This window comes from Pseudophryne corroboree, chromosome 3 (assembly GCF_028390025.1).
Source record: "Pseudophryne corroboree isolate aPseCor3 chromosome 3, aPseCor3.hap2, whole genome shotgun sequence".
NCBI classification, from domain to species: domain Eukaryota; kingdom Metazoa; phylum Chordata; class Amphibia; order Anura; family Myobatrachidae; genus Pseudophryne; species Pseudophryne corroboree.
The window spans coordinates 189,331,907-189,356,848 of record NC_086446.1 but is presented as its reverse complement, the minus strand read 5'-3'; the positions used below and the strand labels follow the sequence as shown (position 1 = coordinate 189,356,848).

Genomic DNA, 24,942 nt, shown 5'->3' with positions numbered 1-24,942 from the left:
GGATCAGCACCGGCTGGTGTAGGAGCAGGGATTTTGCTTGACTTAGGGCATTGTAGATGGCCCTTAGTTCCAGAATATTTATGTGAAGGGAAGTCTCCTGACTCGACCATAGTCCTTGGAAGTTTCTTCCCTGTGTGACTGCCCCCCAGCCTCGAAGGCTGGCATCCGTGGTCACCAGGACCCAGTCCTGTATGCCGAACCTGCGGCCCTCTAGAAGATGGGCACTCTGCAGCCACCACAGTAGCGACACCTTGGTTCTTGGAGACAGGGTTATCAAGCGATGCATCTGAAGATGCGATCCGGACCACTGGTCCAACAGGTCCCACTGAAAGATTCTGGCATGGAACCTGCCGAAGGGAATTGCTTCTTAAGAAGCCACCATCTTTCCCAGGACCCGCGTGCAGCGATGCAGATACCTGTTTTGGTTTCAGGAGGTCTCTGACTAGAGATGACAACTCCCTGGCTTTCTCCTCCGGGAGAAACACCTTTTTCTGGACTGTATCCAGAATCATACCCAGGAACAGTAGTCGTGTCGTCGGAACCAGCTGTGACTTTGGGATATTCAGAATCCAGCCGTGCTGGTGCAGCACCTCCTGAGATAGTGCTACTCCCACCAACAACTGTTCCTTGGACCTCGCTTTTATTAGGAGATCGTCCAAGTACGGGATAATTAAAACTCCCTTTCTTCGAAGGAGTATCATCATTTCCGCCATAACCTTGGTAAATACCCTCGGTGCCGTGGACAGTCCAAACGGCAGCGTCTGGAATTGGTAATGGCAATCCTGTACCACAAATCTGAGGTACTCCTGGTGAGGATGGTAAATGGGGACATGCAAGTAAGCATCCTTGATGTCCAGGGATACCATGTAATCCCCCTCGTCCAGGCTTGCAATAACCGCCCTGAGCGATTCCATCTTGAACTTGAATTTCTTTATGTATGTGTTCAAGGATTTCAAATTTAGAATGGGTCTCACCGAACCGTCCGGTTTCGGTACCACAAATAGTGTGGAATAATAACCCCGGCCTTGTTGAAGTAGGGGTACCTTGATTACCACCTGCTGAGAATACAGCTTGTGAATTGCCGTTAGCACCGCCTCCCTGTCTGAGGGAGCAATTGGCAAGGCAGATTTTAGGAATCGGTGGGGTGGGGACACCTCGAATTCCAGCTTGTACCCCTGAGATACTATTTGCAGGATCCAGGGATCCACCTGTGAGCGAACCCACTGATCGCTGAAATTTTTGAGGCGACCCCCCACCGTACCTGGCTCCGCCTGTGGAGCCCCACCGTCATGCGGCGGACTTGGAAGAAGAAGCGGGGGAGGACTTTTGCTCCTGGGAACCTGCTGTTTGTTGCAGCCTTTTTCCCCTACCTCTGCCTCTGGACAGAAAAGACCCGCCTTTTCCACGCCTGTTTTTCTGGGTCCGAAAGGACTGAACCTGATAAAACGGCGCCTTCTTAGGCTGTGAGGGGACATGGGGTAAAAATGCTGACTTCCCAGACGTTGCTGTGGAAACTAGGTCCGAGAGACCATCCCCAAATAATTCCTCACCCTTATAAGGCAACACTTCCATGTGCGTTTTAGAATCTGCATCTCCTGTCCACTGGCGAGTCCATAAGCCTCTCCTAGCAGAAATGGACAATGCACTTACTTTAGATGCCAGTCGGCAGATTTCCCTCTGTGCATCTCTCATATATAAGACTGAGTCTTTTATATGGTCTATGGTTAACAGGATCGTGTCTCGTTCTAATGTGTCAATATTTTCTGACAGTTTATCTGACCAAGCAGCGGCAGCACTGCACATCCAAGCTGACGCAATAGCTGGCCTAAGTATAATGCCTGTGTGTGTATATACAGACTTCAGTATCGCCTCCTGCTTTCTATCAGCAGGTTCCTTGAGGGCGGCCGTATCCTGAGACGGTAGTGCCACCTTTTTAGACAAACGTGTGAGCGCTTTATCCACTCTAGGGGGTGTTTCCCAACGTGACCTATCCTCTGGCGGGAAAGGGAACGCCATTAGTACCTTCTTAGGAATTACCAATTTTTTATCAGGGAAAGCCCACGCTTCTTCACACACTTCATTTAATTCATCTGATGGGGGAAAAACTACGGGTAGTTTTTTCTCTCCAAACATAATACCCTTTTTAGTGGTACCAGTAGTTATATCAGAAATGTTTAACACCTCTTTCATTGCCTCAATCATACAGTGAATGGCCTTAGTGGGCATCAGGTTTGACTCATCGTCGTCGACACTGGCGTCAGTATCAGTGTCGACATCTGGGTCTGCTTGAGGTAGCGGGCGTTTTAGAGCCCCTGACGACCCATGCGACGCCTGGGCAGGCACGAGCTGAGAAGACGGCTGTCCCACATTTGGCATGTCGTTATATAGGGAGTCTATACGTGCACTCATTACTTTCCATAAGCCCATCCACTCAGGTGTCTGCCCCGCAGGGGGTGACATCCCTTCTAAAGGCATCTGCTCCGCCTCCACATCATTATCCTCATCAAACATGTCGACACAGCCGTACCGACACACCGCACACACACACAAGGAATGCTCCGAATGAGGACAGGACCCACAAAAGCCCTTTGGGGGGACAGAGTGAGAGTATGCCAGCACACACCAGAGCGCTGTATAATGCAGGGACTAACTGAGTTATGTCCCCTATAGCTGCTTTTTATATTATATATGTATTGCGCCCAAATTTAGTGCCCCCCCTCTCTGTTTTTACCCTGTTCTGACGTGTAGACTGCAGGGGAGAGCCAGGGAGCTTCCTTCCAGCGGATCTGTGAAGGAAAAATGGCGCCAGTGTGTCTGAGGGAGATAGCTCCGCCCCTTTTCCACGGCCTATTCTCCCGCTTTTTTCAGGATTCTGGCAGGGGTATTTACCACATATATAGCCTCTAGGGCTATATATTGTGGTATTTTTGCCAGCCAAGGTGTTTTTATTGCAGCTCAGGGCGCCCCCCCCCCCCCCCCCCAAGCACCCTCAGTGACTGAAGTGTGCATGAGAAGCAATGGTGCACAGCTGCAGTGCTGTGCGCTACCTTGGTGAAGACTGATGTCTTCTGCCGCCGTTTTTCCGGACCTCTTCTTGCTTCTGGCTCTGTAAGGGGGACGGCGGCGCGGCTCCGGGACCGAACACCAAGGACTGGGCCTGCGGTCGATCCCTCTGGAGCTAATGGTGTCCAGTAGCCTAAGAAGCCCAATCCGGCTGCAAGCAGGCGAGTTCGCTTCTTCTCCCCTTAGTCCCTCGTTGCAGTGAGCCTGTTGCCAGCAGGTCTCACTGAAAATAAAAAACCTAAAACTATACTTTCTTTCTAAGGGCTCAGGAGAGCCCCTAGTGTGCATCCAACCTCGGCCGGGCACGAAATCTAACTGAGGCTTGGAGGAGGGTCATAGTGGGAGGAGCCAGTGCACACCAAGTAGTCCTAAATCTTTCTAGAGTGCCCAGCCTTCTTCGGAGCCCGCTATTCCCCATGGTCCTTACGGAGTTCCCAGCATCCACTAGGACGTTAGAGAAAAGGATTTACCGGCAGGTATTAAAATCCTATTTTCTCATATGTCCTAGAGGATCCTGGGGATGCTTCAAGAACCATGGGGTATAGACGGGATCCACAGGAGACATGGGCACACTATAAGACTTTGAATGGGTGTGAACTGGCTCCTCCCTCTATGCCCCTCCTCCAGACTCCAGTTAGATTCTGTGCCCAGTGACACTGGATGCACACTGAGGAGCTCTCCAGAGTTTCTCAGAAAAAGACTTTTGTTAGTTTTATTATTTTCAGGGAGGCCTGCTGGCAACAAGCTCCCTGCATCGTGGGACTGAAGCAGACCTACCTCTGAGTTCAAAGGCTCTGCTTCTTAGGCTACTGGACACCATTAGCTCCAGAGGGTTCAATCACTTGGTGCACCTAGCTGCTTATTCCCGGAGCCGCGCCATCACCCCCCTCACAGAGCCAGAAGACAGAAGCCGGGTGAGCATGAGAAGATCAGAAGACTTCAGTGATGGCAGAAGACGGCGTTTGAGGTACCGCGCGGCAGTAGTGCTGTGCGCCATGCTCCCACACATAACACGGCACTGCAGGGTGGACACCCTGGGCAGCATGGGAACCTCAAACAGCACTGGCATAAGTGAAAACAGTGCCTAGGCACTAGTTAAGGGACCCCCACCAGTATGAATATAAATTTAAGCGGGACTGAAGCGCACCATGTAGTGGGCGGGGCTTAGCCCACACAGCTCTGACCAGCGCCATTTTCTCTTCACAGAAGCTGCAGAGACACTGGCCCTGACCTCCACACTGCTGTACAAGTAACAGGGTGCCAAACCAGGGGGGGGGGGGGCACAAGTGTGTGTGTGTGTGTGTATATCTATATATATATCTATATATCTCTAACAGGTCTGGGCAGTCTTTTTACTTGCTTCAGTACTGGGATAGGCGCTGTGTTGTGAGCTGGCAGAACTCCCTCTGTGTCTCTCTTACAGGCTTTGTTGTGGGTCTGTCTCCTATAGCCCCAGTGTGGTTGTGGGTGTCGGTATGTCTGACGGACGACGGATGAGTGGGTAAACATGTTGAGTGTTTTAAATGCAAATGTGACTCGGTTGACTAAGGTATTTGATAAATCTGAGTCTAAGAACCAGACACAAACACACAACACATACAAAATAATAATTTAATACTACCAAGGAGCAGGTTTGCATTTCAAATATATTCTGTTATGGGTAAGTAAGTGTTAACGTTCTTAAAATCAGGAGATTCCAGTAAACAGTGCTCATTAGCATCACACACTTACAGTATTTCTGCCAGCTACTCAGGCAATGAAACAAGACATTCAGGCTGAGGTAAGTGACATTGTGAAGTCTTTAGTTGTACCTATGTAAACAACTTTCCATTGTACAGTAAGTGCACAAATCACATTACAAGATCCCACAAAAGTGAAGTGGTTTTAGAAATTCACAGCTACAAGGTGATCCAGATCCAGGAAGGATTAGACTTTAATCAAGTTCTCCACAATCAGCTATAACAATCTTTTTGGTAGGACGTCCATTCTTGCTCCCACAGGCTTCCATTTTCCTGACTACATCATAGCCATCTTTCACATATCCAAAGACCACATGTTTGCCATCCAGCCTAGAAGTTAAATGCATTGAAAAATTATTGTGTATCGTCCCAAGAGTGTCCAAATAAAAAATAAATTACATATACATATATACATATACATATATATATATACATATATATATACATATATATATATATATATATATATATACATATATATATATATACACATACATACACATACATACATACATACACACGTTGAGTATCCCATATCCAAATATTCCGGAATACAGAATTTGAGTGAGATCGTGAAACCTATGTTTTCTGATGGCTCCATCTACACAAACTTTGTTTAATAAGCAAAGTTAGTAAAAATATTGAATTAAATGACCTTCAGGCTGTGTGTATAAGAAACAAATGAATTGTGTGGATGTACACGCTTTGTTTAATGCACAAAGTTATTAAAGATAATGGCTAAAATTACACTCAGGCTCTGTGTATATGAAACACAATTGTATTCTGTGCTTAGACTGGGATGGGGGGGGGGGGGGTGTACATACACACATATTATATACATACACACAAAACAATAACAAAATTAAACTTGCATTCCACTATATAGTAAAATGTAAAGTGTTACATTTAAGTGAAACTATGGGTGATTTGTACATACATGTGTAAACATTAGTAAATCTGTAAATATTTTTCAAATTTGTAGTCCTTAAAATCCCCCAATTGTGTACACGATGAATGACACTTGGTTTATCTGATAAGTCTCCACTTTTGGCAGCAATAAATAATTCAAAGCAAAAATAATCGAATACAGCCACTTCTGTTAGAGACAGTTTTATGGGATTTAGAGAGACTGGATATAGCCGTTTTTAAACTGTACTTTATTTTTAAATTTCCTTATCTTTTCATGCTATCCTCACTTTAATCAAATATTTTGCTAGGGATTTCATAACAGACGGTGGCAGTGCAGGTTAACAAGCCATTGTTGATCTGTTTTAATAAGATACACAGTTGGCAAGCAAGAAAAGCAGTGCCAAGATTGACATTAAGGAAAACCTGGACTCAGAATTAAGACTATAATGAATATGTGAAAGCTGTTCTGATGGTAACCAGAGCAGACAGGGACAAAATGAAAGCATGTTGCCATTTACAATACCAGGATCCTAAAATCTAGCAATAATAGGCACTGAAGAAGCAACAAAGAGCTGATGCATTAATGAGGTTAGAGGACTGTGCAGCGCTTTGGGACTGGCTTCATGGAAAGTGGGTGTGGATCAGTGGATCATTGATTTGACCAGAATAAGGTCGACAAGTCAATACGACGATTCCATATGGTCGACTTGTACAAGGCTGATAGGAAAGGTTGACACGAGTTTTTTTTTTTTGTTTGTTTTGTTGGTGTCATTTTCCAAGCTAAAATGCATGTGACCCCCAATTAGCGTACCGCTTTGCTCACCACACTTTGGGCAAGGTGCCTCGCTCCACTGTGCTCGACACTGGTTACTATTTCTAATAGTAGTCCACATGGATGGTAAATAATGTTGGGTTAAAAAAAAAATAAAAAAATTTGAGTCGACCTGTTTGTTAACCATTGTCATGTTGTTCTTTGGTACCTGTCAAACTAATGCACAACACCCATACGGGGGTCGACCCTATCATCCTGATCCCATGGAGATGCAAATGTCCAGATGTTAATATGATATAGGAGAAGTTCACTGTTATTACATATTCCCATCCAACACATTAGCATTGTTAGAGGTAGCAGCAACAAACAGAAAAAAAACAAAAAAACAAAAAACAAAACCCTAAACCACCCTCGTATTATCAGCACTAGGAGTATACTGAACACTATTGTTTACACTCGCATGCATTCTTAGCATAAAAGGTTCTTACAGGGATAGCCTTAACAACCTCTACTCTGAGAGCCTGATTATAAGCTTATCAAGTTCCTCACATAAGAGGAGATGTATCAAAGTTTGAAGAGATAAAGTACTAACCAATGAGCTTCTAACTGCCATGCTACAGGCTGTATTCGAAAGTGTCAGGAGCTTATTGGTTTGTCCTCTTCTCTCTCAAAGCTTTGAAAAAAAACCACCAAAATGTTGGTGTGGCTGGCGTACTGAAAGTGGTTTCTTTTCAATAGACTTTTTGTTAATATTTTAAAATCGGTTAGCTGAGAAGACGTGTATACTTTCAGGAGATTGGCCTACAGTTTCTTTTCACTGCAGGTTGCTGTGGAAGATCTCTGGCTAGTTATTTATAGACATGTTAACTGTATCCAAGAGAGACTAGTCATATGTGCTTAAGAGAAATTTACACCCTTAAGTTCTGTTACACACATTAAGTAATGCTTTACAATGGCTTTGTCCTATTTGACATACATACTGAAAAAAATCAGTACAGTATTATTATAGGAGGCCATTGTCTCAACATGGTTTTGTGAGAAATAGGTCATGCCAAACTAATCTTATTAGCTTTTATGAGATAGTAAGTGACAATCTGGACCAGGGCAACGCAATAGATGTGGTTTATCTGGATTTTGCAAAAGCTTTCAACACAGTTTCTCACAAGAGGCTGATTTTCAAATTAAGAGAGCTCGGTATAGGGGACACTGTTTGTACATGGGTAAGTAATTGGCTTGATAACAGGGAACAGCGAGTGGTGATTAATGGGATGTTTTCCTCCTGGGCTAAAGTAATTAGTGGAATACCGCAGGGTTCTGTGCTGGGGCCACTATTGTTTAATATATTTAGTAATGATTTAGGAGTAGGATTAGGAAGCTGTGTGTCAATTTTTGCAGACAATACTAAAATATGTAGGATAATCAAGTCAGATGTGGAGTCTCTCCAGAGTGATTTCTTTAAACTGGAAGTTTGGGCATGAGGTTTAATGTGAAACTTATGCACTTTGGGACCAAGAATAAACCGGCAACCTACCAATTAAATGGGGGGGGAATAAAAAATAAAAAAATAGGGGAAACTATTAGAAAATGATTTGGGGGTGCTCACTGATAGCAGTATTAGCAGCAACACACAATGATAATCTGCAGCAACAAAGGCAAATGAGGCCTTAGCATACATTAGAAGGGAAATTGAGACAAGGGATGAGAGTGTAATCCTGCCACTGTACAAATCATTGGTACGACCGCAACTAGAGTATTGTGTACAGTTCTGGGCACCACTATTTAAAATAATACATATTAGAACTTGAAAAGGTTCAGAGCTGAGCCACCAAACTGATTAAGGGGTTGGAGACGACTAAGAGGAGATATGATTAATATTTTCAAATATATAAAGGGGCAATATGCGGAACTATCATGCGAGTTGTTTATTAAGCGACCTCTACACAAACCACATGGACATCCGCTAAGGCTTGAGGAGAAGAAATTTCATACTCCGCGCAGGAAGGGATTCTTCACTGTAAGGGCAATATACATATGGAATACACTGCCAGTGAAGGTTGAAATGGCAGACTCAGTCAATGCTTTTAAAAATGGGTTAGATAAATTTCTAATCGAAAAAGATATAAGAGGATATAGCCTTTAACCTAAATATATTAGGGAATGCATTATAATTCAGGTTGAACTCTATGGACTACTAGTCTTTTTTCAACCTCACCAACTATGTTACTATGTCTGAGCAGGGCACATCATGTACCAAATAAAAAAGGTATTGGTCTGTAGATTTGCAAAATTACACTGGCATTGTAACTTGGTGCTTCGTTTCAGTGTTATGTGGCAAAACGTCCACCTGCCATTTACAATGCATCACCATAGTACTCTGGAAAATTTAACAGTTGGTGAACTCTAGCTGTGCACCTGCTGGGCGACCTGGAACATGTGACCTGCTGGATGGTCTGGAAAGTGTGATGAGTATTTGCAGCCACCCACAAGGCAGGGATTTACTGAAATTCTACTTTTAAAGGGGTAAAATGTTCCACCAAGCAAACCTTTTCCTAGTTGAAACCGGGAACATCAGCTAGTTATTAGGCGGGGAACCAAAGCGCTTTCCAAGATTAATTACGTTTGAAAAAAAAAAAAAAAAAAATATAGAGTTGCTCATCTTAAAGCTTTAATAATAGTATTGTATGAAGCATGAGTAGAAGGCATGATATTATCTGCCTCTTAAAAACAACATCAACTGTTAAGAACACATAGAACAATTATATACTCACCATTCTGTTTTCACCGTGCAAATAAAAAATTGAGATCCATTTGTGTTTGGACCAGCATTAGCCATTGAGAGAATACCTAAGTAAATAAAATAATATCCATTAAGAGAAACTATTATAGAACAGTAAAAGCAGCTGGAAATGAATACAAAAAGGAAGTCTAGAATCCCTTGTGCTCCACAGATTAACAACAACATTGACAGTATTGTTTCTTTCTGAACATACAAATTGTGATGTGGTCCAGCTGTTGCAATTCTTACTAAAAAATTATACATAGTTTACATAATTGATTATGCTAAATTTGGCGAGTTCCCCACACCTCTTAGATTACAAACTCGTTGGACAGGGCTTTCATTGTAATTATTTTTTGTATCATGATTGCCTTGATATACAGCACTGCATAATAGGTCAGCACTTTATAAATAAAGTGACAATGAAGTACTGTACAGAACAAAAGATATAATTACTCTGAATTTAGAGCTTCCACAATAAATTAACAAGGAAACAGTTTTATGGGGGAAATCTACCTGTTATACCCCTTCTCCACTGCCGGAATTAACAGTGTAATTGCCAGGTTAACCTGGGTCGCGGCTCAGTGGAAAAGGGTCCCTTTAAAAGCATAAGGAGAGCCAGACCACCAACAGTACAGAAACAATGCAGTGTGAAAGAGGCTGACCAGGGAAAAACCTGGGTTGAAGGTACAGTGGAAAAGAGCACTGACCCAGGTTGGGCCCAGGATTTAGTTGGGAAAGTGGCGGCAAGGGGTCAGTGTCCAGATTGCCCATCTGTGCCAGTTATTTTCAGTCCACAAATACAGATCTGGAGAAAGTCTGGATATCCAAATTGAGGCATGTATTTGCAGCTTTAATTACCAGTAATCCAGACATACCTGGTCCTGTGTGTTTCAGTATAAAGTTCTCATCTGGGAAGCGACTTCCATAAATAGATTTCCCTCCAGTGCCATTATGATTTGTGAAATCGCCACCCTGTACAAAAACAGCTCATGTTTACCAAGAGGGCAGCTACAGCAAGACCAAGTACAAGAGCAGTGACGTCACTTTCAGAGCGGAACGGCTTGCAGGACAAGAGAGATTAATATCACAATGTATTCTTGTAATGTTATAAGGTATCAACTGTAGCCAAGTTATAGGCACCACTAGACGTTTGCTCTATAAGAAGTGCTGTAGGGCATATTCTCCATTATAGTAAAAGTTCTTCTAGTAGGATGCATTCATTAGGTTGACAGTGACATAGTCGACACTGTTAACATACTACTTAAAGCATTTTCACAGTGTCGGCAGGATAAACTTAAACATCCTGCTTTAACAGTTATACAGATGTGTCCTCATATATCCAGCCTCAATATGCCACAACGCAAGATGCCTGGCGTGAGTGAGCCACCAGGTCCCATGCCTATACGGATTAATAGGATATGCAACTTGTATATGTGTCTCGCTTAGACTGCAAATGGAGCAGAACTTGCAGATTTTTTCCCCCAATGCAACTGTACATTGTAGCACTTAGTATGCAGATTCAGAAGGCAAGATTCAAATCTCCATCCTATTCTACCGCCCCTTATCGCGCCCGCCGGCAGTATTCTAATGAATCTGCGGACAGGCACGACAAGTTAATTTCAGCTCGCTACCACTAGGAGATGTGTGTAGAGACCCATTTGCATGCCCAAACGGGTCTTTTCATGCTCGCCTAAACCAGAGTGTAATGGGCACGATAAGTTGGGGGACATTTGAAGATCAACCCGCGATCTCCCGTCACTTTAGACTGGATATCGGGGGGTGCGATAACATTTGAATTCCCCTCAGAGACGGTCAAACACAGATATACAAGCATCATATCAAATTAATCAGCACAGTGTCATGGTGTTTTCCAATCACATAGCATTGTGATAAAGACACATTTTGGTCAAAAAGACGCCTGGTGCTAGTAGTTTCACGGGACCTGGCATGCCGAGAGAGGATGTTTGGCGTGACTGCAGCAATGATGTACGAGGACACATCTGTAGTGTGAACATAGGTGCTGCCAAAGTGAAAATGGTCACAGACAACGTATCCTATGTATGCCATTCTAGCATATAGCATAGGATAAAGAAACCAAAAAAGAAAAGGAAAAAAAAAAAAATGGTTTTGTCTATGCAGTCCAGATATATTTATCAAGACAGGGCTACATTTCAGAAAAGTGTACATAAACCCCTGTAGTTTATGTGTAGGGAGATAGGCACATTTGTGTATAAGCTCAGTTGTAAGATCATTCTATATATTTATACTTGATTCAGGTAGCCCTCCGACACCTAACTAACATAAATTACTCTATTCTAGGTCTTGTCTCCTAACTACACCATGTAATTATACCATATAAATAAGCACCTTTGTTTTTTTTTTATTTGAGCACAGAGGCAAGACAGGCAAGAGGTGACTGTGAGAGAAACATACCTGGCACATAAAATTCTGAATTATTCTGTGGAACGTGGATCCTTTATAACCAGACCCCTTTTCAGCAGTGCATAGCGATCGGAAATTTTCTATAAAAAAGGGAAAGATAAAAATACTCCGTTTTTGCCAAAACATTATAGATACTTAATATAAACATGATCAACTTTATACACTAAAAAAAAAAAAAGCAAAAAGAAGAAGATGTAGCAAGTTTGCACCTGGACAAAAACCATGTTGCAATTCAAGGGGTGCAAATAAGAGGCGAGATAAAAAAAACAAGCCCACAAACAAAACACTCCAACATTTTAAAGGTTAACAAAAAAAAGGCAAGGTAAATACTATTCAAAATGTTAGTACAGAATCTAGAAAAGTGTATGGAATAGTATATTTTTAATTGGTTTTAATTTGGATATCGTCCAGATGGTGGCCTTTATTCATGATACACATTTGAAGACGTATTCTTAAGTTTTGCATCACTAGGTGGGTCATTTCTGGGCATTATTGCTGCAACTTCTTGGTGAAGCGTTGTCTGGCTAAGCTTAAAAGCAGAATTTTCATTACTGGGCAAAAAACAATCCTCATCAGCTTCATGAGAGGCCTCTACACAGCCAATGGGATCATCTACAAACATCCACCAAGAACCATTAATGAACTGAAGGCTGCTACGCGCCAAGAAATGACAATACAGGTATCATAATAAACTGTATTCCAGGCGCTTTTAGATTATGTACTAAAATTTTGATTAGGATTCACCATGCCTTTTCTGTAAGCCTTCAAAATCTGGGAGGTTTTTTTTGCCTCACCTTGTCCAACTACAATTTTTTATTTTTTTATTTTTTTTTACTCCTCATGCAGGGTAAATTCTGGCTGCTTTTGAATGCAGCCTACAAATGCTGGACAGTTATACCCCTTTCAGACCGCACAAATAACCCGATATAAATCCGGTATTATTGCCGGGTCGATGCGGGTTCGCTGTGCAGTGTGAAAGGGTCACTGCCGAATACCTGGGTCACCAGACCCGGTAATTCAGCCCGGGAATAAAGGGTTATTCCCATGTCAGGTGCAGTGTGAACGGGTTACCCGGGTCGATGTGACCCGGTACCCGTTCACAGCATAGGGAGAGGTGGCGAGGAGATGATCTCATCTCCCAGCGCCGCCTCCGCACCCATCCCAGCATACTGCCGGGTCGGGAAGCCAGTTCTCCAGTTCCAATGTCGAGTCGCACCCGGGAAGGACCAGTTTCCAATTCCCGGGTGCGACCTGGCATTTGCGATCTGAAAATAAGATTTTACTCACCGGTAAATCTATTTCTCGTAGTCCGTAGTGGATGCTGGGGACTCCGTAAGGACCATGGGGAATAGACGGGCTCCGCAGGAGACTGGGCACTCTAAAAAAGAATTAGTACTACTGGTGTGCATTGGCTCCTCCCTCTATGCCCCTCCTCCAGACCTCAGTTAAGGAAACTGTGCCCGGAAGAGCTGACATTACAAGGAAAGGATTTTGGAATCCAGGGTAAGACTCATACCAGCCACACCAATCACACCGTATAACTTGTGATAACATACCCAGTTAACAGTACGAACAACAACAGAGCATCACTAACAGATGCCAACATAACATAACCCTTTATTAAGAAATAACTATATACACGTATTGCAGAAAGTCCGCACTTGGGACGGGCGTCCAGCATCCAATACGGACTACGAGAAATAGATTTACCGGTGAGTAAAATCTTATTTTCTCTAATGTCCTAGTGGATGCTGGGGACTCCGTAAGGACCATGGGGATTATACCAAAGCTCCCAAACGGGCGGGAGAGTGCGGATGACTCTGCAGCACCGAATGGGCAAACACAAGGTCCTCCTCAGCCAGGGTATCAAACTTATAGAATTTTGCAAAGGTGTTTGAACCCGACCAAGTAGCTGCTCGGCAAAGCTGTAATGCCGAGACCCCTCGGGCAGCCGCCCAAGAAGAGCCCACTTTCCTTGTGGAATGGGCCTTTACCGATCTTGGATGCGGCAATCCAGCCGCAGAATGAGCCTGCTGAATCGTTTTACAGATCCAGCGCGCAATAGTCTGCTTTGAAGCAGGAGCACCCAGCTTGTTGGATGCATATAGTATAAACAGCGAGTCAGTTTTCCTAACTCCAGCCGTTCTGGCTACATAAATCTTCAAAGCCCTGACTACATCAAGCAACTTGGAATCCTCCAAGTCACGAGTAGCCGCAGGCACCACAATAGGTTGGTTCAAATGAAAAGATGACACCACCTTCGGCAGAAATTGCGGACGAGTCCGTAATTCTGCCCTGTCCATATGGAAAACCAGACATACGCCTAGCCGAAGCTAAGGCCAATAGCATGACCACTTTCCACGTGAGATACTTCAGCTCCACGTTCTTAAGTGGCTCAAACCAGTGAGATTTCAGGAAACCCAACACCACGTTGAGATCCCAAGGTGCCACTGGTGGCACAAAAAGGGGGCTGAATATGCAGCACTCCCTTCACAAACGTCTGAACCTCAGGAAGAGAAGCCAGTTCTTTCTGAAAGAAAATGGATAGGGCTGAAATCTGGACCTTTTTGGACCCCAATTTTAAGCCCATAGTCACTCCGGACTGTAGGAAGTGCAGGAACCGGCCCAGCTGGAATTCCTCTGTAGGGGCCTTCCTGACCTCACGCCAAGCAACATATTTTCGCCATATACGGTGATATAGTGCTTTGCTGTCACATCCTTCCTAGCCTTTATTAGCGTAGGAATAACTTCTTCCGGAATTCCTTTTTCCGCTAGGATCCTGCGTTCAACCGCCATGCTGTCAAACGCAGCCGCGGTAAGTCTTGGAACAGACAGGGCCCCTGTTGCAACAGGTCCTGTCTGAGAGGCAGAGGCCATGGGTCCTCTGTGAGCATTTCTTGCAGTTCCGGGTACCAAGCCCTTCTTGGCCAATCCGGAACAATGAGTATTGTTCTCACTCCTCTTTTTCTTATGATTCTCAGCACCTTGGGTATGAGAGGAAGAGGAGGAAACACATAGACCGACCGGAACACCCACAGTGTTACTAGTGCGTACACAGCTATCGCCTGAGGGTCCCTTGACCTGGCGCAATACCTTTTTAGCTTTTTGTTGAGGCAGGACGCCATCATGTCCACCTGTGGCAGTTCATCGATTTGCAATCAGCGTGAAGACTTCTTGATGAAGTCCCCACTCTCCCGGGTGGAGGTCGTGCCTGCTGAGGAAGTCTGCTTCCCAATTGTCCACTCCCGGAATGAACACTGCTGACAGTGCTTGCACGTGATTCTCCGCCCAACGAAGAATCCTGGTGGCTTCCGCCATCGCCACCCTGCTTCTTGTGCTGCCCTGGCGGTTTACATGAGCCACTGCGGTGATGTTGTCTGACTGAATCAGCACCAGTTGGTTGCGAAGCAGAGGCTCCGCTTGACTCAGGGCGTTGTATATGGCCCTTAATTCCAGGATATTGATGTGCAGACAAGCCTCCTGACTTGACCACAGCCCTTGGAAGTTTCTTCCCTGAGTGACTGCCCCCCATCCTCGGAGGCTTGCATCCGTGGTCACAAGGACCCAGTCCTGTATGCCGAACCTGCGGCCCTCGAGAAGGTGAGCACTCTGCAGCCACCACAGAAGAGACACCCTGGTCCTGGGGGATAGGGTGATCAGCCGATGCATCTGAAGATGTGATCCGGACCACTTGTCCAACAGATCCCACTGAAAGACCCTCGCATGGAACTTGCCGAAGGGAATGGCTTCGTATGATGCCACCATCTTTCCCAGGACTCGCGTGCAGTGATGCACCGACACCTGTTTTGGTTTTAGGAGGTCTCTGACCAGAGTCACGAGCTCCTGAGCCTTCTCCGCCGGGAGAAACACCTTCTTCTGGTCTGTGTCCAGAATCATGCCCAGGAAGGGCAGACGCGTCGTAGGAATCAGCTGCGACTTTGGAATATTCAGAATCCAGCCGTGCCGTTGCAACACTTCCTGAGAGTGTGCTACACTGATCAGCAACTGCTCTCTGGACCTCACCTTTATGAGGAGATCGTCCAAGTATGGGATAATTGTAACTCCTTGCTTTCGAAGGAGCACCATCATTTCCGCCATTACCTTGGTAAATATTCTCGGTACCGTGGACAGACCAAACGGCAACGTCTGGAATTGGTAATGACAGTCCTGTACCACAAACCTGAGGTACTCCTGATGAGGTGGATAAACGGGGACATGCAAGTAAGCATCCTTGATGTCCAGAGACACCATAAAATCCTCCTCTTCCAGGCTTGCAATGACCGCTCTGAGTGATTCCATTTTGAACTTGAATCTTTTCAGATAAATGTTCAGGGACTTTAAATTCAATATGGGTCTGACCAAACCGTCCGGTTTCGGTACCACAAACATTGTGGAATAGTAACCCTTTCCCTGTTGGAGGGGAACCTTTACCACCACCTGCTGGAGATATAACTTGTGAATTGCCGCTAACACTAACTCCCTTTCCATGGGGGAAGCTGGCAGGGTTGATTTGAGGTAACGGTGAGGGGGCATCACTTCGAATTCCAGCATGTATCCCTGAGACACAATCTGTATAGCCCAGGGATCCACCTGTGAGCGAACCCCCTGGTGGCTGAAATTTCGGAGACGTGCCCCCACCGCTCCTGGCTCCACCTGTGGAGCCCCAGCGTCATGCGGTGGATTTAGTGGAAGCCGGGGAGGACTTCTGTTCCTGGGAACTAGCTGTATGGTGCAGCTTCTTTCCTCTACCCCTACCTCTAGCAAGAAAGGATGCACCTCTGACTTTCTTGCGAACAAAAAGACTGCATTTGGTAATACGGTGCTTTCTTAGGCTGTGAGGGAATATATGGCAAAAAATTGGACTTCCCAGCCGTAGCTGTGGAAACTAGGTCCGAGAGACCGTCCCCAAACAATTCCTCACCCTTATAAGGTAAAACCTCCATGTGTTTTTTAGAGTCGGCATCACCTGTCCATTGCAGAGTCCACAGGACCCTTCTGGCAGAAATCGACATTGCATTTACTCTAGAGCCCAGTAGGCAAATGTCCCTCTGGGCATCCCTCATATATAGGACAGCGTCTTTTATATGCCCCAGGGTCAGTAAAATAGTATCCTTGTCCAAGGTATCCAGTTCCTCAGACAGAGTATCATGTCCATGCTGCTACAGCACTACACATCCAGGCCGACGCAATTGCCGGCCTTAGTAAGGTACCTGAATGTGTATAAACAGACTTCAGGATACCTTCCTGCTTCCTATCCGCAGGATCCTTTAGGGAGGCCGTATCCTGTGACGGCAGGGCCACCTTCTTAGATAAGCGCGTGAGAGCTGTGTCTACCCTAGGGGAGGATTCCCAGCGCATCCTGTCCGTTGGCGGGAAAGGGTACGCCATAAGCAACATCTTTCATTGCTATAAATCATGTAGCGGATTGCTTTAGCCATTTTAGGCTGTAATTATGCCTCATCGCCATCGACACTGGAGTCAGAATCCGTGTCGATATCCGTGTCAACAATTTGGCATAGTGGGCGCTTCCGAGACCCTGACGGCCTCTGCGCTGTGGGATCAGGCATGGGCTGAGACCCCGACTGTCCCAAGGCTTCTGCTTTATCCAACCATTTATGCAAGGAGTTTACATTATCATTTAACACCTTCCACATATCCATCCAATCAGGTGTCAGCGCCGTCGGCGGAGACACCTCATTCATCTGCACCTGCTCTGCCTCCACATAGCCCTCCTCGTCAAACATGTCGACACAAGCGTACCCACACACACAGGGGATGCTCTATATGAGGACAGGACCCCTACAAGGCCTTTTGGGGGGGGGGGGGGGGGGGGGGGGGGTGGAGAAGAAAGAGAAAGAGAGAAAGAGAGAAAGAGAAAAAGAGAAAAAGAGGAGAAAAAGAGAAAAAAGAGAAAAAGAGAAAAAGAGAAAAAGAGAAAAAGAGAAAAAGAGAAAAAGAGAAAAAGAGAAAAAGAGAAAAAGAGAAGAAAAGAGAAAAAGAGAAAAAGAGAAAAAGAGAAAAAGAGGAAAAAGAGAAAAAAGAGAAAAAGAGAAAAAGAGAAAAAGAGAAAAAGAGGAAAAAGAGAAAAAAAGAGAAAAAGAGAAAAGAGAAAAAGAGAGAAAGAGAGAAAGAGAGAGAAAGAGAGAAAGAGAGAAAGGAGAAGAGAGAAGAGAGAAAGAGAGTATGCCAGCACACACCCCAGCGCTATATAACCCAGGAATCACACAGTAACTTAGTGTTTACCCAGTAGCTGCTGTATATATGATTAATGCGCTAAATTTATGTGCCCCCCCTCTTTCTACCGTGAGTCTGCAGGGGAGAGCCTGGGGAGCTTCCTCTTAGCGGAGCTGTGGAGAGAAAATGGCGCTGGTGAGTGCTGAGGAAGAAGCCCCGCCCCCTCAGCGGCGGGCTTCTGTCCCGCGATTTGGTGCAAAAAATGGCGGGGGCTCATGCATATATACAGTGCCCAGCTGTATATATGCTGCTTTTTGCCAGGAGGCACTCAATTGCTTGCCCAGGGCCCCCCCCCCCCATGCACCATACAGTGACCGGAGTGTGTGGGTTAGTGTGGGCGCAATGGCGCACAGCTGCAGTGCTGTGCGCTACCTCATCTGAAGACGGGAGTATTCTGCCACCGATTTTGACGTCTTCTTGCTTCACTCGCCGGCTTCTGTCTTCTGGCTCTGCGAGGGGGGCGGCGGCGCGGCTCCGGGAACGGACGACCAAGGTTAAGTTCCTGTGTTCGATCCCTCTGGAGCTAATGGTGTCCAGTAGCCTAAGAAGCGCAACCTAGCCGCAGTTAGTAGGTTTGCTTCTCTCCCCTCAGTCCCACGTAGCAGAGACTCTGTTGCCAGCAGAAGCTCTCTGAAAATAAAAAACCTAACTAAAATAAAAAAACCTAACTAAAATACTTTAATAGCAAGCTCAGGAGAGCTCACTAAAATGCACCCAGCTCGGTCCGGGCACAGATTCTAACTGAGGTCTGGAGGAGGGGCATAGAGGGAGGAGCCAGTGCACACCAGTAGTACTAATTCTTTAAGAGTGCCCAGTCTCCTGCGGAGCCCGTCTATTCCCCATGGTCCTTACGGAGTCCCCAGCATCCACTAGGACGTTAGAGAAAGTGGTATTATTTTACACCTTGATTCAAGGGTCAGCTAGAACATGCCAAATCTTAGAAGTTTATTTACGAAGAACCCAGGGTTTCTTAAAACGTTTATGCCATATATTTCAAATGGCAATGCTTATGCTAGCCAGGTCTTTGCTTCTAAAAGCACTGTCCTTTTAAATAATCAATCAGAAACATGATCAGAAGTGCAGATGCTTTGTAAATAAACCGCCTAAATCTCTGCACTTTTTTTTTTTTTTTTAAACTGCCCCACTTGCAGCGCAGCATGGTTTTGCGACGGTTCAAGTTTGCCGATTTTTTTATTTTATTTTTTTCAATTTCAATTCTGATTCAGTCACAAAAATGTATTTTATATCAACATTTGTTAGAATAAACTACTATGGCACTTCATGTCATGTGAAACAAAACACATGGTTTGACACTCAATGGTGCCTTCTCTTTGTAGGATGCTTACGGTGAGGTTCCCCCTCAAACACTAGGAACCCAGAGCGCTGCACTCATCCATTTTCACGAAGGCATCTTTAAATCAAGTCATGCAACATGCTCATTAACATTACAAGGACATGCAGGTCCTTTTCATCACAATGTGCAGCACACATGAAATACACAGGTTCTGGCGCAGATTAAAGCCAGGCGAAATGCAGGCTTGAAGTCAAGCCAGCAACAGAACCGGTGTAATTTTGGAGTGTCCCGGTTTAAAAGTGATATATATATTTTCTGATCATTTTGAAATGTACTAGAAGTTTAATACAGTATGTTTTTTTTTCAAGCTAGTGACCAATGCAGTGAATGAGCACTATAATTGAATTTACAGGGAACTGTATTAAGCTCTGTATGTCAGGAGTTCAATGACCTCTTAACTTCATATACAACATTCTGAAAACTAATAGTTTCACAATACTTACCAGCAGTTTTAGGCACCACATCTGCTTTCAACTGCAAGAAAAACAAAGAACAAACAAAAAAACATAAGATTTGAGTAGGGGTGGAGTAGTGGTGTATGCAAGAGAGTCGATTACATTAGAAAATAAGATTTTACTTACCGATAAATCTATTTCTCGTAGTCCGTAGTGGATGCTGGGACTCCGTAAGGACCATGGGGAATAGCGGCTCCGCAGGAGACAGGGCACAAAATAAAAGCTTGAGATATCAGGTGGTGTGCACTGGCTCCTCCCCCTATGACCCTCCTCCAAGCCAGTTAGGATACTGTGCCCGGACGAGCGTACATAATAAGGAAGGATATTGAATCCCGGGTAAGACTCATACCAGCCACACCAATCACACCGTACAACTCGTGATCTGAACCCAGTTAACAGTATGATAAATTTAAAGGAGCCTCTGAAAGGATGGCTCAACAATAATAACCCGAATTTTTTGTAACAATAACTATATACAAGTATTGCAGACAATCCGCACTAGGGATGGGCGCCCAGCATCCACTACGGACTACGAGAAATAGATTTATCGGTAAGTAAAATCTTATTTTCTCTAACGTCCTAAGTGGATGCTGGGACTCCGTAAGGACCATGGGGATTATACCAAAGCTCCCAAACGGGCGGGAGAGTGCGGATGACTCTGCAGCACCGAATGAGAGAACTCCAGGTCCTCCTCAGCCAGGGTATCAAATTTGTAGAATTTAGCAAACGTGTTTGCCCCTGACCAAGTAGCTGCTCGGCAAAGTTGTAAAGCCGAGACCCCTCGGGCAGCCGCCCAAGATGAGCCCACTTTCCTTGTGGAATGGGCTTTTACTGATTTTGGCTGTGGCAATCCTGCCACGGAATGTGCAAGCTGAATTGTACTACAAATCCAACGAGCAATCGTCTGCTTTGAAGCAGGAGCACCCAGCTTGTTGGGTGCATACAGGATAAACAGCGAGTCAGTTTTCCTGACTCCAGCCGTCCTGGAAACATATTTTCAAGGCCCTGACAACGTCCAGCAACTTAGAGTCCTCTAAGTCCCTAGTAGCCGCAGGTACCACAATAGGTTGGTTCATGTGAAATGCAGAAACCACCTTAGGTAGAAATTGAGGACGAGCCCTCAATTCCGCCCTGTCAGAATGAAAATTTAGGTAAGGGCTTTTACATGATAAAGCCGCCAATTCTGACACACGCCTAGCTGAAGCCAAGGCCAACAGCATCGACACCTTCCACGTGAGATATTTTAAATCTACCGTAGACAATGGTTCAAACCAGTGTGATTTTAGAAATCTCAACACAACATTGAGATCCCAAGGTGCCACTGGAGGCACAAAAGGAGGCTGTATGTGCAGCACCCCTTTCACAAATGTCTGAACTTCAGGTACTGAAGCCAGTTCTTTCTGGAAGAATATCGACAGGGCCGAAATTTGAACCTTAATGGACCCTAATTTTAGGCCCATAGACAGTCCTGTTTGCAGGAAATGCAAGAAACGACCCAGTTGAAATTCCTGTGTAGGGGCCTTCTTGGCCTCACACCACGCAACATATTTACGCCAAATGCGGTGATAATGTTTTGCGGTTACTTCCTTTCTGGCTTTTACCAGAGTAGGGATGACTTCTTCTGGAATGCCCTTGTCCTTCAGGATCCGGCGTTCAACCGCCATGCCGTCAAACGCAGCCGCGGTAAGTCTTGGAACAGACAAGGCCCCTGCAGTAGCAGGTCCTGTCTTAGAGGTAGAGGCCACGGTTCGTTCGTGAGCATCTCTTGAAGTTCCGGGTACCAAGACCTTCTTGGCCAATCCGGAACCACGAGTATAGTTCTTACTCCTCTCCTTCTTATGATTCTCAATACTTTCGGTATGAGGGGCAGAGGAGGGAATACATACACTGACTGGTACACCCACGGCGTTACCAGAGCGTCCACTGCTATTGCCTGAGGGTCCCTTGACCTGGCGCAATATCTGTCCAGTTTTTTGTTTAGACGTGACGCCATCATGTCCACCTTTGGTCTTTCCCAACGGTTTACAATTTGGTGGAAGACTTCTGGGTGAAGTCCCCACTCTCCCGGGTGAAGGTCGTGTCTGCTGAGGAAGTCTGCTTCCCAGTTGTCCACTCCCGGAATGAACACTGCTGACAGTGCTATCACATGATTTTCCGCCCAGCGAAGAATCCTTGCAGTTTCTGCCATTGCCCTCCTGCTTCTCGTGCCGCCCTGTCTGTTTATGTGGGCGACTGACGTGATGTTGTCCGACTGGATCAACACCGCCTGACCCTGAAGCAGAGGTTTTGCTTGAATTAAGGCATTGTAAATGGCCCTTAGTTCTAGAATGTTTATATGAAGAGATGTTTCCATGCTTGACCACAAGCCCTGGAAATTCCTTCCCTGTGTGACTGCTCCCCAGCCTCTCAGGCTGGCATCCGTGGTTACCAGGATCCAATCCTGAATGCCAAATCTGCGGCCCTCTAGTAGATGAGCCCTCTGAAGCCACCACAGGAGAGACACCCTTGTCCTTGGCGACAGGGTTATCCGTTGATGCATCTGAAGATGCGATCCGGACCATTTTCCCAGTAGATCCCACTGAAAAGTTCTTGCATGGAATCTTCCAAATGGAATCGCTTCGTAAGAAGCCACCATTTTTCCCAGGACCCTTGTGCACTGATGCACTGAGACCTGTCCTGGTTTTAGGAGGTTCCTGACTAGCTCGGATAACTCCCTGGCCTTCTCCTCCGGGAGAAACACCTTCTTCTGGACTGTGTCCAGAATCATTCCTAAGAACAGTAGACGTGTCGTTGGAATCAGCTGCGATTTTGGAATATTTAGAATCCATCCGTGCTGACTTAGCACTACCTGAGATAGTGCCACTCCGACTTCTAACTGTTCCTTGGTTCTTGCCCTTATCAGGAGATCGTCCAAGTAAGGGATAATTAAGATGCCTTTTCTTCGTAGAAGAATCATCATTTCGGCCATTACCTTGGTAAAGACCCGAGGCGCCGTGGACAATCCAAACGCAGTTTTGTACTACAAACCTGAGGTACCCTTGGTGAGAAGGATATATTGGGACGTGGAGATAAGCATCCTTGATGTCCAGCGACACCATATAGTCCCCCTCTTCCAGGTTCGCTATCACCGCTCTGAGTGACTCCATCTTGAATTTGAACCTTTTTATGTAAGTGTTCAAAGATTTTAGATTTAATATTGGTCTCACCGAGCCGTCCGGCTTCGGTACCACAAATAGTGTGGAATAATACCCCTTCCCCTGTTGTAAGAGGGGTACCTTGATTATCACCTGCTGGGAGTACAGCTTGTGAATGGCTTCCAGAACTGCCTCCCTGTCGGAGGGAGACTTTGGTAAAGCAGACTTCAGGAACCGATGAGGAGGAAACGCCTCGAATTCCAGTTTGTACCCCTGTGATACTACCTGTAGAATCCAGGGATCCACTTGCGAGTGAGCCCACTGCGCGTTGAAATACTTGAGACGGGCCCCCACCGTGTCTGAGTCTGCTTGTAAAGCCCCAGCGTCATGCTGAAGACTTGGCAGAAGCAGGGGAGGGCTTCTGCTCCTGGGAAGCGGCTGCATGGTGCTGCCTTTTTCCTCTTCCTCTGCCCTTGGGCAGAAAAGAGTGACCTTTTGCTCGCTTGTACTTATGGGAACGAAAGGACTGAGTTTGAAAAGACTGTCTTTTTCTGTTGATGTGAAGTAACCTGGGGTAAAAAGGTGGATTTTCCAGCCGTTGCCGTGGCCACCAGGTCTGTTAGACCAGCCCCAAATAACTCCTCCCCCTTATATGGCAATACTTCCATGTGCCGTTTGGAATCTGCGTCCCCTGACCACTGTCTGGTCCATAATGCTCTTCTGGCAGAGATGGACATTGCGCTTACTCTTGATGCCAGGGTACAAATATCCCTCTGCGCATCACGCATATATAGCAATGCATCCTTTAAATGTTCTATAGTTAACAGAATATTGTCCCTATCCAGGGTATCAATATTCTCAGTCAGGGAATCCGCCCATGCGACTCCAGCACTGCACATCCAGGCTGATGCGATTGCTGGTCGCAGTATAACACCAGTATGTGTGTATATACTTTTCAGGATATTTTCCAGCCTCCTATCAGCTGGTTCTTTGAGGGTGGCCGTATCAGGGGACGGTAACGCTACTTGTTTAGATAAACGTGTGAGCGCCTTATCTACCCTAGGGGGTGTTTCCCACCGTGCCCTAACCTCTGGCGGGAAAGGGTATAGTGCTAATAACTTATTAGAAATTAGCTGTTTTTTATCGGGGGAAACCCACGCTTTATCACACACCTCATTTATTTCCTCAGACTCAGGAAAAACTATTGGCAGTTTTTTCACACCCCACATAATACCCGCCTTTGAGGTATTTGTAGTGTCAGAAAGGTTTAATGCCTCTTTCATTGCCGTGATCATGTAACGTGTGGCCCTACTGGACATTACGTTTGTCTCGTCACCGTCGACACTAGATTCAGTATCTGTATCTGGATCCGTGTCGACCCACTGAGGTAGCGGCCGTTTTAGGGCCCCTGAGGGTGTCTGAGACGCCTGAACAGGCACTAATTGATTTGCCGGCTTTCTCATGTCGTCAACAGTTTTTTGTAAATTGCTGACATTATCACTTAATTGCTTAAACACAATCATCCAGTCAGGTGTCGACTCCCTAGGGGGTGACATCACTAACACAGGCAACTGCTCCGCCTCCACCTCATTTTCCTCCTCATACATGTCGACACACGCGTACCGACACACAGCACACACACCGGGAATGCTCTGATAGAGGACAGGACCCCACTTAGCCCTTTGGAGAGACAGAGGGAGAGTCTGCCAGCACACACCCAGCGCTATATATATATATATATATACAGGGATAACCTTATATAAGTGTTAATCCCTTATAGCTGCTGTTAATCTAGTTATTTGCTGCCAAAATGCCCCCCCTTCTCTTTTTTACCCTGAATCAGATGCAGTACTGCAGGGGAGAATCAGGGAGCCGTCCTTCCAGCGGAGCTGTGAGGGAATAATGGCGCCAGTGTGCTGAGGAGATAGGCCCCGCCCCTTCACGACGTCCTTAACTCCCGCTTTTTTGTGTAAAATGGCAGGGGAAAAAATACATCCATATAGCCCTGGAGCTATATGTGATGTATTCCTTTTGCCAGCTAAGGTATATGTGTGTTATATT

The 24,942-nt window shown here is 45.6% G+C and overlaps 1 protein-coding gene across 1 annotated transcript in view; it reads right to left on the bottom strand.

Annotated features, from left to right (window-relative positions):
- Window positions 1-4,660: 4,660 nt before the first annotated feature.
- PPIF (peptidylprolyl isomerase F) overlaps window positions 4,661-24,942 on the bottom strand; it is a 59,233-nt gene continuing 38,951 nt past the window's right edge. Inside the window, exons 2-6 of the mRNA XM_063958725.1 lie at window positions 19,736-19,766; window positions 11,696-11,784; window positions 10,138-10,234; window positions 9,252-9,327; window positions 4,661-5,132 (exon numbers count right to left, since the gene is read on the bottom strand). Coding sequence (XP_063814795.1) covers window positions 4,997-5,132; window positions 9,252-9,327; window positions 10,138-10,234; window positions 11,696-11,784; window positions 19,736-19,766 — 429 coding nt within the window. The 3' untranslated portion in view covers window positions 4,661-4,996. The remainder of the gene's footprint in view (window positions 5,133-9,251; window positions 9,328-10,137; window positions 10,235-11,695; window positions 11,785-19,735; window positions 19,767-24,942) is intronic.